The sequence below is a fragment of the Crocodylus siamensis genome, chromosome 2 (assembly GCF_052110815.1).
Source record: "Crocodylus siamensis isolate JL-2025a chromosome 2, ASM5211081v1, whole genome shotgun sequence".
In the NCBI taxonomy this organism is placed as follows: Eukaryota; Metazoa; Chordata; order Crocodylia; family Crocodylidae; genus Crocodylus; species Crocodylus siamensis.
Genome location: NC_143396.1, coordinates 191,666,823 through 191,681,509, shown reverse-complemented (window position 1 = coordinate 191,681,509; position 14,687 = coordinate 191,666,823). Strand labels below are relative to the sequence as shown.

Genomic DNA, 14,687 nt, shown 5'->3' with positions numbered 1-14,687 from the left:
TCCCCACACTGCAGGGCAGCTGTAACAGTGAGTGGGGTAGGGGCAAGCCCTGCACAGCCTGGGCAGCCTGCAGGACAGAGCTGTAAGTGGCTCGTCTGAGGGGCATGGGAAGGGGGGCACACAGCATGGGATGGCATGGGGGTGTGTGCTCCTAGAACTGCATGCAGGGTGGGGCAGGATGAGCTGGGACTGAGGTGACACCAGGCTCTTCCTGGCAGAGGCTGGTCCATTCTGTGCTCAGGCCAGGTGGCGACGGCACTGGGAGCGGGGCTACGGAGGGGCTGCAGGCACCCAAAAATTTGCTGTAGTGCCACCACCAACAACCCCAAGTGCAGCACAGCACAGCCCCTGCCAGGAAGAGCCCAGCGCAGTCTTCCCCTCCCTTCACCCCTTCATCCTGAGGGCATGGGGGCTGTGTGCCTAGGATCTGTGCAGTGGAGAGGGCAGGCTGCTCCTGCAGGCTGGGGCTGGGAAGCAGCACCAGGCTCTCACTGGTGGGCCTGGGCTGCGCTGCACTCAAGGCAGGCAGCAGCAGCACTGGGAGGGGGTCAGAGGGCTATGACAAATTTTCAGGTGCCTGCAGTCCCCACCAAAGGCCTGCTCCCAGTGCCGCCCCTGCCGCTGCCCACCCCAAGCACAGCATGGCCCAGCCCCTGCCAGTAAAAGCCCGACGCTGACCCAGCCTGCCTCGCCCCATGTGCAGATCTGGGGGCACATGCCCCCATGCTCTCCCTGGCTGCATGCCGCCCTCCCCACGCCCCCTGGATGAGCCACTCACAGCACCATCATGTACCCTCCCCCTGTGCAAGGTCTGCTCCTGCCTCACGCCCTCATTCACCGCTGGGAGAGGGGCAGATCAAGGCCCCAGCAGTGAGGGAGGGAGCGGGACACTGGCAGGAGCAGGGGCTGGGGAGGAACAAGCAGAGACCTGGGGGGCATGTGCCCCCCCAGCCTTCCACTTGTCCCACTACCCTGCCCGGCCAGGGCCCCACTCCCCCCAGGCCCTGTTCCTGCCTGTGCCCAGCCCCCTCCCTCCCTGCTGGGGCCTCAGTCTGCACACCCCCCCCCCCCCAGCCATTCCCCACTTCCCCCACAGACCTACCTGCTGTGGTGGGGTGCACACTCCCAAATAATTTTTTCTCCCTCTGCCTCAATTTGCCCTCTGTTCCCTCCCCAGAGACTGACCTGCAGGGAGTGGGGAGTGGGGGGATGGTGGTGCACAGTAGATCTTCTGTTGCTTTTTAATTCAAAAAGTGATCTACCCAAACAGGTTGGAGACTACTGCATTATACAGTGAAGTGAATGTGTATTCAGCATCACACAGTTAGAAAGATGATGGACACTTTTAAGATTTGTGCTGTTTCTGCTCTTGCTCTCTGGGGTTGCTTACAAGTTGAATTATCCTATTTACATTTTTTTTAAAGTAAAAACTTTCTTCCTACAGGATTTGAATCTGCTATAGGGCTAGATTCATGTACCAAGTGAGCTGGGAGTTTTGACACCCCTAGTCCTAGTATCTGAGGTATCTTTTCTAAGTCCTTCTCACAAGTGCAGTGCCATTATCTGTAATATGCAAAGAAACATTTTCAAATTAAAGACGAACAGAAACTGTCTAGCATTGTGTCATGAATTTTCACTTTCTATATTAATAGGCTCTCAAGCTTCAACCTAATTTATTGTTAATTGTTAATACACAGACCAAAAATATGGTGTAAAATTGGTGTGTGTGTGTGTGTACACACACACACACACACACACACACACACACACATATGTCTGCTGAAGAGAGATTATACATTTCCATTTATTTTAATACATATTCCATATCCAGAAATATCCCTGGTCTTCTTTCTTTAATAGATTTGGACAGCCTTAAATCTAAAGATTTTTCTTGAAAATTGTCAATAGGCTTCTGATTATTGGCAGTTGATCATACAAATTTTATTATGACATGCTCCTCTTGGATGTAATTCTCTGCAAGTCTGACAAGGATTTTTTTTCCCCTAATGCAGAATTTTTGTATAGCTAAAAGCCAACGTCAGATTGTTGTCATCAGGAAAATGACCGTTTTCTGTGATTTTTGTTTGTTTGTTTTAATTTTTTTTGTGCACACACTTTTGAAGGGGCAATTCATGCTGTATTCAGAAACCTTCATTTTTATGCACAAATGCTAGTTTGCACATTTAAATATCGGATGTTGTCATTAAAATCCACACCCAGTAAGCTCACATCTCTCATACATTGTATAAGACTTTAAAAATTATTTGATCTTCAGTGCTTATCCTGTATAAATATATATATTTTTAAATTGCATTGTATTTTAGAATACTGGGTTTTTATAAAACCTAGATACAACATTAAAAGGCATCTCTAAAAATAGAAGCAAACACTGTAATAAATGTAATAGTTATTATATTCTAACATACTTACTTAATATTGTACATCAGAGGTTGGACACAAACTCTTGTTAGTTGGAGTGTCATAGATAATATTACTGTTATTTTAAATTATCTGTTCCCCCTCCCCCACCTTGTTACATACATGTAGCATTTATTAATTTTGTAGAAGTTCTTCATAGAAAAATCTGGTTACTAGAAATGTCATTTCTGTGGGTCTGATCATAGTCTCTATAGAAGCTAGATTATAATTGAATGTAACCTGTGCAAATGCTACCAACATCAAGCCTCTTATGTAAAAACAAGGATGTCACTGTGTAGTTATTTCTCTTAAATACCTAAAGTTAGGGATCAGATTTATAGCCTATTATATCACAGAAGAATTAGCCCCCATAGTTGGAATATACCTGCTGTCTGTTCATAACTTAATACAGAAGTATTTTTAATATTCCACATATGGTATCAGTTTTTAGTGTTTTGAATTTTTGTTTAACTACATTTTTATATTTGTCATAAACCATTCAGGATGCTACTGTTGAAGGCACAACATGCAGTAGACCTTCTATTGTCCTTCCAGAGAATGCTGTTACTTCAGAGGTAGAAATTGATAAAAATCTAGTTAACAGGTACTATATAATATGTGTTATCAATCTTTGTAGTATATTATTTTAAAGTATTATTTTAAAGTAATTGGCCTTTTGTTTTTTAATCTGTAACCTATGTTATTTTTGCATGTGTGCCCTTTTCATGTCAGAAGTGGGTAGTGTGGAGAGAGAGTAATTAGTATCAAAAGGGTTTTTTTTTAATGTGTAGGCCCAATTGAGAAAATAATCTCATGAAATTTGGTTAAAATTTGACCTGAATAAAGGGAACAAGATTGAGTGCATTTGAGTTATTCTTTAAGGACAGCATAATTTAAATTTGAACACAAAATTATATTTTAAAATATATTAAAACTGGATGTTTTGCATAATTTGGATACAATTCTGCCACTTCTCTTGAGAGCAGTCTTACCTTATGCAAATAATCGCAGTGGGGCCTCATGAGCAAAGGTTGCTTTGGCCAGTAGGTTTAGGATGGAGTGTGTTGGAAACTAATATCCTTGCTCAATATGGGCGCGTCTACACATTGCCCTATGGCGATGTTGTTACTGTGCTGTACTTCAGTATGGTGCAGTAACCACTCATACTGCACCATACGCATGATGCATGGTTATTTTTAGCAGCTACTTCACCATAGTGGCGCGCTATAACGGGGGAGTGCACCATGGTGACAAAGTAGCTGCTGGTCACATGTAGACACACATGGACACTACATTGTTGTATCCCAGCCAAGCATCTGCCTGTTCCTATACTTGACTACCCTCAAAGTCGGACACAAACTTTAATAATTTGCTCAGTACAAAAGATAATATGAACAAAATTGGAAGTTAGATTAAATCTGGAAAATATAAGTTATCAAATATATATGCCAAAGAAATCATGAAGAATTTTCAATTATGCATTCATACATTAAATTGAAGGCATATGAATTAAATTAAAAGATCTGAAAAGTTACTAAAACTTAAAAAGCATTTTTAATATAACGGATCTTTGGAAATTCCATCACAAATAAACCTTGCATCTCTCTTACAAATGGTTTGCCTAAACTGGTCCTTTCCATTTTAAATTCTTTGGTGTGCAGATTGTCCAGACTTTGTTGCATTACCTCAAGGGTGTATTTTGGATTTTCTAGTGTGGGGACCTTTTTTGTTTAGTTCGGAACACCATAGCCTAACCACATCTGTTTTCAAGCAAAGACAGTGGTTTTTTTTTTCTTGTGAGTGCCAATAAATTAAATGTGGTTTAGGGCAGTGTTCTAAAAGGAACATGCCAAGCAAGACAGGTGGTGTAATGTTTTTCAGCAATGGATGTGGAAGCAATCAAGTATAAATTTTAGTTGCAAGCACACAAAGAAGCAACAAAGTCTCCCTTTTGCTGAAGAAGGGTGTCTGTACCTGAAAGCTTGCAAAGAAAAATTTTTCCAACTATTTAGTTGGTCTAATAAAAAATATTACATTTACCCAAAGAACCTTGTCTGGCAGTTACGTATTGAAGCCTCTGATCTGTGTGATGGAACAAAATTGAGGAAAAATAATCAGAAAAGTATTATTAAAATACAGTGCAAGCTGTTTTATAGAGTTTAACTGAGACAGGCTTCCAACATTTAGTTCTGGATTTGGACTTCTCCAGTGTGCAAGACCTGTTTCAATTCAACATCATGATGAATTGCCCTATTTAGATCAGACTTGGATCCAAGCTTCCTAAAGATGGAGAGGGTTCAGAGATGGTTTTCTGAGTAGGAATGTCTTTAAATTTGATCCTGAAGGCTCCCCCTGTTGCCAGTGATATAATTTTCTGGCAGGTTGACAAATGATGTGGGGATGTTCAGAAATGCTACTTTTAATCATAAAAACTTAGTTTAGAATAGACTTACTATTATATAAACATAGACAAATATTTTCTGCAATGTGTCACATTTGCATCAGTTTTAGATCATGCTACTGAACTAAAAGGGGCACATTTTTGTAGAAAAATCAAAAGATCTTAGTAGGTTTGTGTGTCAGTTTATTTATGAAAGTCAAAACTTCCATTGGTTAGAATGATTTTTACTATACACTGTTTCTGTGATTTTTTTTTCTCTCGTGTGCAGCAGCAAAATAAAAATAATTTGCAGAGTAAATGCAGCAAATAAACACGTTTATGTTAGGCTCCAGCCCATCTCCCATTGAACTTAAAGGGAGTTTTTCTATTGATTTCAATTGGATTGGCCCTTAGTGAAAGGAGACTGCTACTTAAAATGTTTTTAAATAAAGTTGACTTGAAATTTTCAAGTTGTGGAGAGAGAGCTTTTACCTGTTTCACCTCAGATATTAGAAAACATTAAAAATTTATATAAATTCTCTTGTCCATAATTTTTATATCCAATCATATGAGAAAATCAATACAGACCTCATCAGTCTATCATCTTGAGCCTATCTTCATTTTGTTATTTGAGGCAATAGTTAATTAAATATTGAACTGTGATATTTTCAGGGAGTTATTTATTTCCATATTGTGCTTTCCAGAGGACATGCCAGTAGATTAAAAAGCATAAAATGTTATAAAAACCTAATAGATGTATATGATCATTACATTTCAATTTTTCCTTGTTGCTTACTGCCATGTTTTGTTTTGATGTTTTGCCCCAGACCTCATAGTCCTCATCTGAGACATTCTAATCGACACACTAAGAGTTCAGTTAGCTCACTGACGTCCATTGGTAAGAAATACTTCAGTATATGTATTTTAACTATAGGTGTTTACATGAAACAAAAAGTGACTCGTGCAAGTAAATTGTAAAGAGAGAGAGAGAGAGAGGTCCTCCACTGGCTTGACAAAGTCCTTTGACTTCAACTATTTTGGCACCAGCTGAGGATATGGCCTGGGGAAATTAGAATGACTGTATACCCTGCACCTCCTTACCCAATCCATTGTACACAGTGAATATCATGTATACCTAGGAAATATTGAGGATGTGGTAGAGTGAATTATGATCTTAAGAATGCATTAAGTTAAATGCACCTATATCCTCACCCCTGAAATCTATAGTAATAAAAGCTGAAAAAAGCTAACTTTGTTTACAAGGCTAGAGAGGGCCTGCTTGAAAATGGTTGCACGCATAATACTGTCTAGTTGTCAGACCGACAAAATGTAAAATGGAATAAGAAATTTCATCAGCAGATGTCATTCAAAACATTCAGTTGAAATATGATAGTATTTGGTTAGACATTTAAACAAAAACTGCCTCTGCTCACAATGCATACTACCTTACTCTATAAATGGTGCCATTTACTCTATAAATTCCATATACTTACTGCAGAATAGTGTTTTACTCGATGAAAGTAATAGTGATGAAATCTGGTCCTTATGCTATGTTTATGCCAAAGTTTGGGGGTGAAAGCACCTGAAGCTAGTGGCAAAATTCCCACTCTCTTAATGTGCATGCAATCAACATGAGATGGTTTGTGTCTAAATTATTGCTTTAAACTTGTCTCTATTAACAACATTTTTGTTTGCAAGTGCAAAGTACAGAGAGTTTACCAGCCTGAATACAGTAAAGTAAAAAAAGCTAAATAAATGAAGACTTGTGGTACTAAACAAACTACAGATAAAATACCTTCAGAAATCTTTTCCCAAATACTTAGCAGAAAAAACAATTCACATAAAATTAAGTTACATAATGAAGTACTGTGAGGTGTTTCTTTCCAATTGTATTTTTATTGGCAAAACTTTAGTTTGATTAGTTCAGTTAATTTTATAGGTTAGCTTAAAATAATGAATACATTAACCTTGTTAAATTAAAAAAAGTTACCAGCTTATTTAAATAATTTGTTTTTAAAATATGGAATTGTTTTAAAAATATAGCATCTAATATATGATAAAGAGGGACTCTGTGCATGAAGTCAGAAGTAGTCATATTTCTGAAAACAAGTGAAGAATGGCACTACTTGGATTAAACTGTAAAATACCAAAAGATCTTCATGGACTAGAAAACGGTTGTAACAAGGGCTGTAAATTAATCACCATTAACATGCGCAATTAACACGTTAATTGGTTCTTGCATTAAATATTTTAATGCATTAATTGCATACATGGTTTTGGAGCTGGCATCCGGGCTTTGCTCCACTGTCACCACTGCTACCTCTGGGTCACCCAGCGGGGCAGCAGTGGCAATGCAGAAGACTGCAAGGCAGCTTGGGCACAGGCTCTGGGCTGCTGCAGCAAGGCGGCAGGAGCGGGGGGGCACATGCACACAGACATGAGCAGCCACAGCATGCACACAGCCAGGAATGCAGCCCTATGGCTTGTAGAGAAGCACCTAGCAGGTAAGTCTGTGGAGAGGAAGGGGTGGGAGGGGAGGGGTGGGGGCACAGATCAAGGCTCCTGTGGTGAGGGAGGGAATGGGACAGGAGGGCAGGTACTGGCTAGGGTGAGTGGGGTCCTGGGGCTTGGGCAGGTCATAGGGCAGAGCTGTGGGAGGCTTATCCAGGAGCATGCGGGGGCATGGCTCCCCACCACTGCGCACACCCCTGTGGGAGGCATGGAGGGCACATGCCCCCTGGATTTATGCAGAGGTGGGCTGTCCACTGTGAGCTGGGGCTCTGCACCCATCTTGCTGTCTTTGCCCTGGGAGCTACATGATGGCTGCACCATGCAGCCCCTGCCTGCCCAGCAGTGGGAGGCACAACATGGCATCGTGCAGTTCCTGGGGCAAAGACAGCAAGCTGCAGAGCCCCAGTCCACAGCAGGCAGCCCTCCTCTGCCCGTGCACAGATCTAGGGGCCACATGCCTCCCGAGGCATGCATCAGCAGGGATCCACTGACCCTCCCCCCCACCACCCCGTGCTCCTGGATGAACCTTCCACAGCTCCATCCCATAACCTATCCCTGACCCTGCCCCACTCCCTCCCTCACATGGGGGCCTTGATCTGCCCCTCTACCCCTTCCCCTCCACAGATTTACCAGCTGGGCACTGCTCTACACACTGCTGGGCTGCATTCCTGTAGGGTTACCATATTTCCAGTTTCAAAAAAGAGGACACCTGTGAGGGAATAATATGATTGTAGGGACAGTGATATGCCTGTGCCCTGCCCCTGCTCCTCACTCCAAGCTACAGCGCCCCCCCCCCCAGCCCTGCTGCTGTCCCTTACTCCTGACCCACAGTACCCTACATCCTGGTAGGGCATGCGAAGAGCCCCCCTGACTGGGCTCCAAACCCCACACATGCATCCACGGCCCCCCACACCTTCACAAATCCCCTCCCACACACACACCCCACACCCACCCTCCAACCATACAAAGTATCTGCATAATGTTGCATAACTGAGTATTTCTGTGCATAGGAGTGAGTTTTTAGCTGTGCAGTTAAAATTACAGTTAATTGTGACTATTGTATTTAAATCACATAACTAATTGCAATCACGTTTTAATTACTTAACAGCCCTAGTATACCCTATATAGTTTAACATATAATATCAGCAATGATACCCAGCCCAGGTATCCTCACCATTTGTTGGAGAGAAATAAGTACTGTTTGGTGAAAAATCAGCTTTTTTTAGGCTGTATGTGTGTTTGGCTAGTTGGGGGCAGGGGTAAAATTTTTAACCCCCCCCCCCCCAAAAATAACAATTCATTCAAAATACAAAAAAACTAAATGACTTGCAACTTGGATGTGTACCCAGATGCTGTGTGCTTTGATGCATCTTGATTAGTGGATTAGTCTTCATTAACAAGGCATCCACATTTGATATAGGCTGGGTAGTCTTAGGGAGTCAGATACATTAATGCACATTAGTTTTCACATATGTGTTTAAATAATGTAACAGAATGGTGCCCAAGGGCCACTGTGATACCCCCTATTTGCTGCTTTGATCTTGACTGGCTACTGCCCCAGCCCCTGAGAATCTCACTCTGCTTCCTCGCCTGCCATGCTTTGATGTTAAGTCAGTAACGCTAGCATGGTAACATACATTGGGCTGCTCCAAATGGGCTGCCTGCTAAACTGGAACAGTGTAGCCATCTCCACGGCTTAGCTTGGGTATGCACTAACTGTTGTTATCACTCAAGCAGGCTTACTAAAAGATTAGCAGGCCTGGCAGATTTCAATAAATCTGCAAATTCTGTTAATATCTTGTCACAAGGAGATGAAAAAGAAAGAAGCAGGCTTGCTTATCCTGTCTCAAGCACTATACAGAGGTAGCTATACTGCTTCTAGTGTGGGAGGCAGCTCACCCACAGCAGTGCAGCGTGTTTGTGGGGGGGTTCATTCCCAAAAAGACAGGAGGAAAAGAGGGGAATGAGGTGGGGAGCTCCAATCCACCCCTCACCCACCCCCAGCTCAGACCGGGCAAACCTGTTGTATCTCCCCCTCTCCCCTGCAGATAGCACTGGGGGCAGAGCTGGGCTGCATTAGCCCAGCCTCAATCATGCTAACAGATTGACCCTAGGGAACACAAGTTCCCTAATGTGCTCTATTTTGGAGTGCCTTCATCGGATCCCTCATTAGATATGAGTTAATTTATCATGCAGTTGTCCACTTTTAAAGTACTGTGCACCTGTGCATGTCATGGCGCAGCTGTAGAGAGCTTTCATGGGGCCAATTGCATGACAAATATAACTTCTGTCTGTGCCCTAAAATTACAACTGCATTCATTTTAGACCCAATACTGCAAATGCAAAACTCTGAGCCCAGCTCAGAAGACCATTCAATGGAACTAATCATGTTTTAAGTATGTGTTTATATCTGCATCAAGAGCACTCTGGCCTTGAAAAAATTTGCATACAGAAATCTTCAAGAAAACAATAGTTTTATAACAGATATGTTGACAGTCTCACTGAGATTGGCATAGTACCACTCTCATTTTCATAAACTAAGAAAATGAGCACTAGAAATCAATTCTCAGAAGAGGTATATAGAAAATCTGGGTTTATAAAAATGCTGCTGTTTAGCGGCTGAGGCCTGCATTGTGATGAGCATGTTCAGCTCAACATATTTTGTTTCACAGTGTTATGAGTATCTTTCAAAACTGGACTCTTAATTTGGGGGGGAAGGTGAAGGACAATATCAGTACAAGGTGAGAGTAAATGTGAATATTAAGTAAATATAAGTCACTCCTCACTTGTAGACCTATTTAAGCTGTGCAGTAAGAATGCTTGAGGAATACTGGTTTGTTTTTTTTAAATGCCATGAATTATCTAGAGACATGATAATACACTAGAATTCTAATTCACGTGTTTTGCTACCCAGACAACACAGGCCACGTGATTGATCTGGTAAATGATCAACTGCCAGATGTCAAAATCTCTGATGAAGATAAAAAGAAGAATCTTGAGTTATTAGAAGAAGCAAAAAAAGTGAGCGAGAGGTTCCTAATGCGCAGAGGAAGAAAATCAAGAAGCAGTTTTCCTGAGTCTCCCACAGGTAAGTGCCAACTATGAAAATAATTTAGTATTGTAAATTTCACAGGTTTACTGATATAAAAAATGTATTTTCAACCAGGGCATTCACAGTTAATGGTTTTGTGCATATACTGGTAATCTGCCTCAGGATGTTATCAGAGTCTCTTTCTGACTCCCTTCAAAGGCTAGTGTAAGTCCTTTCCATTTAGCTCCATTTAGAACTAGAAAAAGTGTTTTGTACAGAAAAGTTTTCTACCAAGGATTTTATTTTATTTACTTGTTTGTTTGTTTATTTATGCACACGGAAAGCTTTTGTGGGAAGCTATCAGTTTTTATTAATATTGTGATTTTTCTCTGGGGCTTATTTACATAAAAGTGAATAATTTTCATAGTTTCATAGTTTCTAGGGTCGGAAGGGACCTGAGCAGATCATCGAGTCCTACCCCCTGCCATGACAGGAAAGAGTACTGGGGTCAAACGACCCCAGCAAGGTGTACATCTAGCCTCCTCTTAAAGACCCCCAGGGTAGGAGCCAGCACCACTTCTCTTGGAAGTTGGTTCCAGATCCTAGCCACCCTGACCGTGAAGTAGCGCCTCCTGATATCTAGCCTGAATCTACCCTCTGCCAGTTTGTGACCGTTATTCCTGGTCACTCCTGGCAGTGCTTGTGGGAACGGGGCCTCCCCCAACACCTGCTGTTCTCCTCTGACTAGTTTGTAACAGGCCACTAGATCCCCCCTCAGCCTTCTCTTGTGGAGGCTGAACAGGTTCAGGTCCCGTAGCTTCTCCTCGTAGGGCCTGCCCTGCTGCCCCCTGATCATGCGAGTGGCCCTCCTCTGGACCCTCTCCATGTTGTCCACATCCTCTTGAAGTGTGGCGCCCAGAACTGGACGCAGTACTCCAGCTGTGGCCTGACCAGTGCCGCATAGAGGGGGAGGACCACCTCCCTGGACCTGCTTGAGATGCATCTGTGGATGCATGACAAGGTGCAGTTGGCCTTCCTGACTGCCTCCCCACACTGCCGGCCTATGTTCATCTTGGCATCAATGATGACCCCAAGATCCTTTTCTGCCTCTGTACTGACGAGAAGGGAGTTCCCCAGCCTGTAGGTATGGTGCTGGTTGTTCCTCCCCAGGTGCATCACCTTGCACTTGTCTGTGTTGAATCCCATCCTATTCTCATCTGCCCACCCCTGTAACCTGTCTAGGTCCAATTGTAGCCTATTCCTCCCTTCCAGCGTCCCCACATCCCCCCGCATTTTAATGTCATCAGCAAATTTGAACAGGTGCTTTTTACCCCCTCGTCCAAGTCACTGATGAAGATGTTGAACAGTGCGGGCCCGAGGCCTGAGCCCTGCGGAACCCCACTGCCCACGTCCTTCCAGGTTGAAAATGACCAATCCACCACCACCCTCTGGGTGCCGCCCTCCAGCCAGTTGGCAACACAATTGACTGTGTAGGTGTCAACACCACAGTCCCCCAGTTTGTTAATGAGAACAGGGTGAGAGACAGTGTCAAAATTAATTTAAATTAATTAATTTGCCTGGGGGCAGGGCTGGGCTGGGCAGTTAATAGTTCTGATATTTAAGCAGAAAAAATGTAGACGTGTTCTATACTAAACTATTTTTCCTATTTAAAGCATATCAAAAAAAAATTTTAAATGCCATTTTAACTTGAAACAAAGTTAAGATGATCATTTCACCATATAATGCCAATTAGTAACAAAAGTTTCTATTTTAGAATTGTTCTCAAGCTTTCTGAGGAAAAAGTCTTCTAAATCTTTCTTTACAAAATTGTTTTCTGATAATTTATAATGCATTGCAACCATGTTTTCACCAGTTTACTTTGTTTCATTTTTCTATTTCTTATATTCCTTATCCTCATTCCATAATTACTCTTTAGACCTTTTTTCTTTTAACACTGAATCCTTTATTATAGCTGCTGTTTAACAATTTGTTTCCATGAACCTGATTCTACTTATGTCTTGGTGTTTGGAAAAAGCTTTGTTTTAAAAAAACTGCTGTATCACAATGAGGCTAACGAAATATACCTTAACACAAAACATTCTTCCAGGCCTTCAAACACAAATAGTAGGTAAACTACAAGCAATTACAAGGCATTCCTAAGGATGGCAAAAGCTGCTTGATGCTCCCTTCCACTAAGATAGACACTCGTTTACATAAAGTATCATGAGTTAGAGACGTACTGAACCCAATAGACATTCACCTGTTGAGTGGGGGGCACTCTAGCAGCCACCCAGGAGGCTGCCAAATGGATCTGTACTGCCTCACAGCCCCACCGTCCCACCGATTTGCCTCATCTGGCATACTGGGGGGAGCTGAGCCAGACCCTTTCCCCCACCCCCTACCCAGGCCCCTTGACAACAGCAGCACGCAGCTGCTGGCTCTCGTTTGCCATGGCCAGAGCTGGGGGGTGGGGAGAACCCCCCTCACCCTAATCCCCTACCCATCCCCTTCCCTCCGCTGCTGCACTGTTTCCTTTCTGTGACAGCTCTGGGGGCAGGGCTGGGCAGCAAAGGCACATGGGATGTAGGCAGAATCATCCATGCTTAACCCTCACGGGGAACCTGAACAGAAGTTCCCTAAGGGGTTCTGCTCTAGAGTGCCACCAGTTGATTTAAAGAGAGTTATGTTTTTGCATGATTAGCCTTTTTTAAATTGCTAGGCAGCCATGAACATGTTATATCATGGCTGTAGAGCACTTTCAGGGGCCTTATCTCTCAAAAAAAAAATGTAACTTGTGTAAGCACCCTAGGAGGTTTATCTGTTTTCAGTATACTGATAAAAGTTAGTCCTTTCTTCATGTATATCCACATCCACTTTTCTTTCTCTGAGTTGCAGTGGAGCCCTTCTGAAGACAAAGTAAGGATTTTGTACCAGACAGTCCACTAGAAAATTAGGATTTGGGAGTGATATATAGCCCTCTTAATAATTTGTTTGGCAATTGCTTTGATTTTTTTAAGAATACTATCTTCTGTTCCCCTAATACATGGGTGCTCAACTTTCACCCCAAGGGCCAGATCCAGCCCAGGGCACCATGTCATCTGGCCTGTGGGCTTATCCATAGTTCTAGAAATTTGGAGGCTGCCAAATCTCCAAACCCATGATAAACCCCAAGCCCTGTGCATGGGATCCAGCACCCAATTACACTGTGCAAGACTGGACAGGGGCTGTGCCAGACCCTAGGTCCCAATCTTAGTGTGGAGGGCTGGGAGGGAGTGCAGCTGGGTCCTGGCACATGAAAGGTGGGAAGTGGCAGCAGCACTGGACTTCTGAGACCAAATTCTTTCAAGCAAAGTTTGGGAGGGAGGGGTACTGGGTCCCTGGGACCCAAGCCCAGTTTGTGGGGGCAGGAAGGGGCAGTGCTGGGGTCCTGGAACCCAGTCCCAGCACCCGGGGCAGGGTGGTACGAGGCCTCAGGATCTAATCTGCTCTGCAGACCAGCCCCATACTACTCATCTGGCCCATGGAACCAAAAGGTTGAGAGCCACTGCTCTAATACATTGTAGTAAACCAAAATAATTTGTTAAGACTTGAAAATGCTCTGGCCAAGAATGTTGCCATCTATTGATTATAGCACTATAGCATTATTTGTTTTCTTTTATCTGAATGAAAGACTAAGAAATATGAGCTAATTGCAAGAATTATTAAATAAGTTTTTGTTTTTTCATTTTAATGAAGCGGTTTCCCCCACATGTAGTCCAAGAGTTTCACCTGTATCGTCTCGGAACAACTCACTCACTCTTCCAGTCCCGGCAGGTAAAATCCTATGTATATTTTTCTTACAAAGCCAAAATACATTTCCTTCCATTGAGAAGTAGGTAGTATTCATAAATTAAAAACACAGTCTTCTTGATAATGCCAAAGCTCAAGAATGGCCACATTAAATTAAGAAAAGTTTATTCTATTTTATAGTCTTTCATTTTATGTCTGTAACATATTGTCTTTACCAATTGTGGAGCTTTAGTGTAATATTTAATGCCCTTTCTCTGACTGTGTTTGGAGCTGAATGGGCAAATGGACTTTGCATTTTCTCCCCAAACTACAATTATATGGATTTTAATGCTTAAATAGCAAATTTTCAGTGTTGTGCTTTTGGTATTGTTTCCCAAATTTTCATGTAAAATACAATAGCTAGCCATTACAATAATACAGTTTTCAAACAAAACATAAACAATAAGATGTCATCATATATTTTGATTATTCTAGGCCCTGATATATGTACAGCTGCTGGTGTTGGATCAGTGTCTCCACTGCAGGTATGAGTGAACTGTACATGCTAGAAAAATGCAA

At 42.6% G+C, this 14,687-nt stretch overlaps 1 protein-coding gene across 1 annotated transcript in view; it reads left to right on the top strand.

Moving 5' to 3' along the window:
* The window catches only part of IRAG1 (inositol 1,4,5-triphosphate receptor associated 1), a 254,944-nt gene that overhangs the window by 191,179 nt on the left and 49,078 nt on the right, over positions 1-14,687 (top strand). The window contains exons 16-20 of the mRNA XM_090032697.1: positions 2,922-3,022; positions 5,626-5,696; positions 10,224-10,397; positions 14,076-14,153; positions 14,604-14,653. Of these exons, the coding sequence (XP_089888823.1) occupies positions 2,922-3,022; positions 5,626-5,696; positions 10,224-10,397; positions 14,076-14,153; positions 14,604-14,653 (474 nt within the window). The remainder of the gene's footprint in view (positions 1-2,921; positions 3,023-5,625; positions 5,697-10,223; positions 10,398-14,075; positions 14,154-14,603; positions 14,654-14,687) is intronic.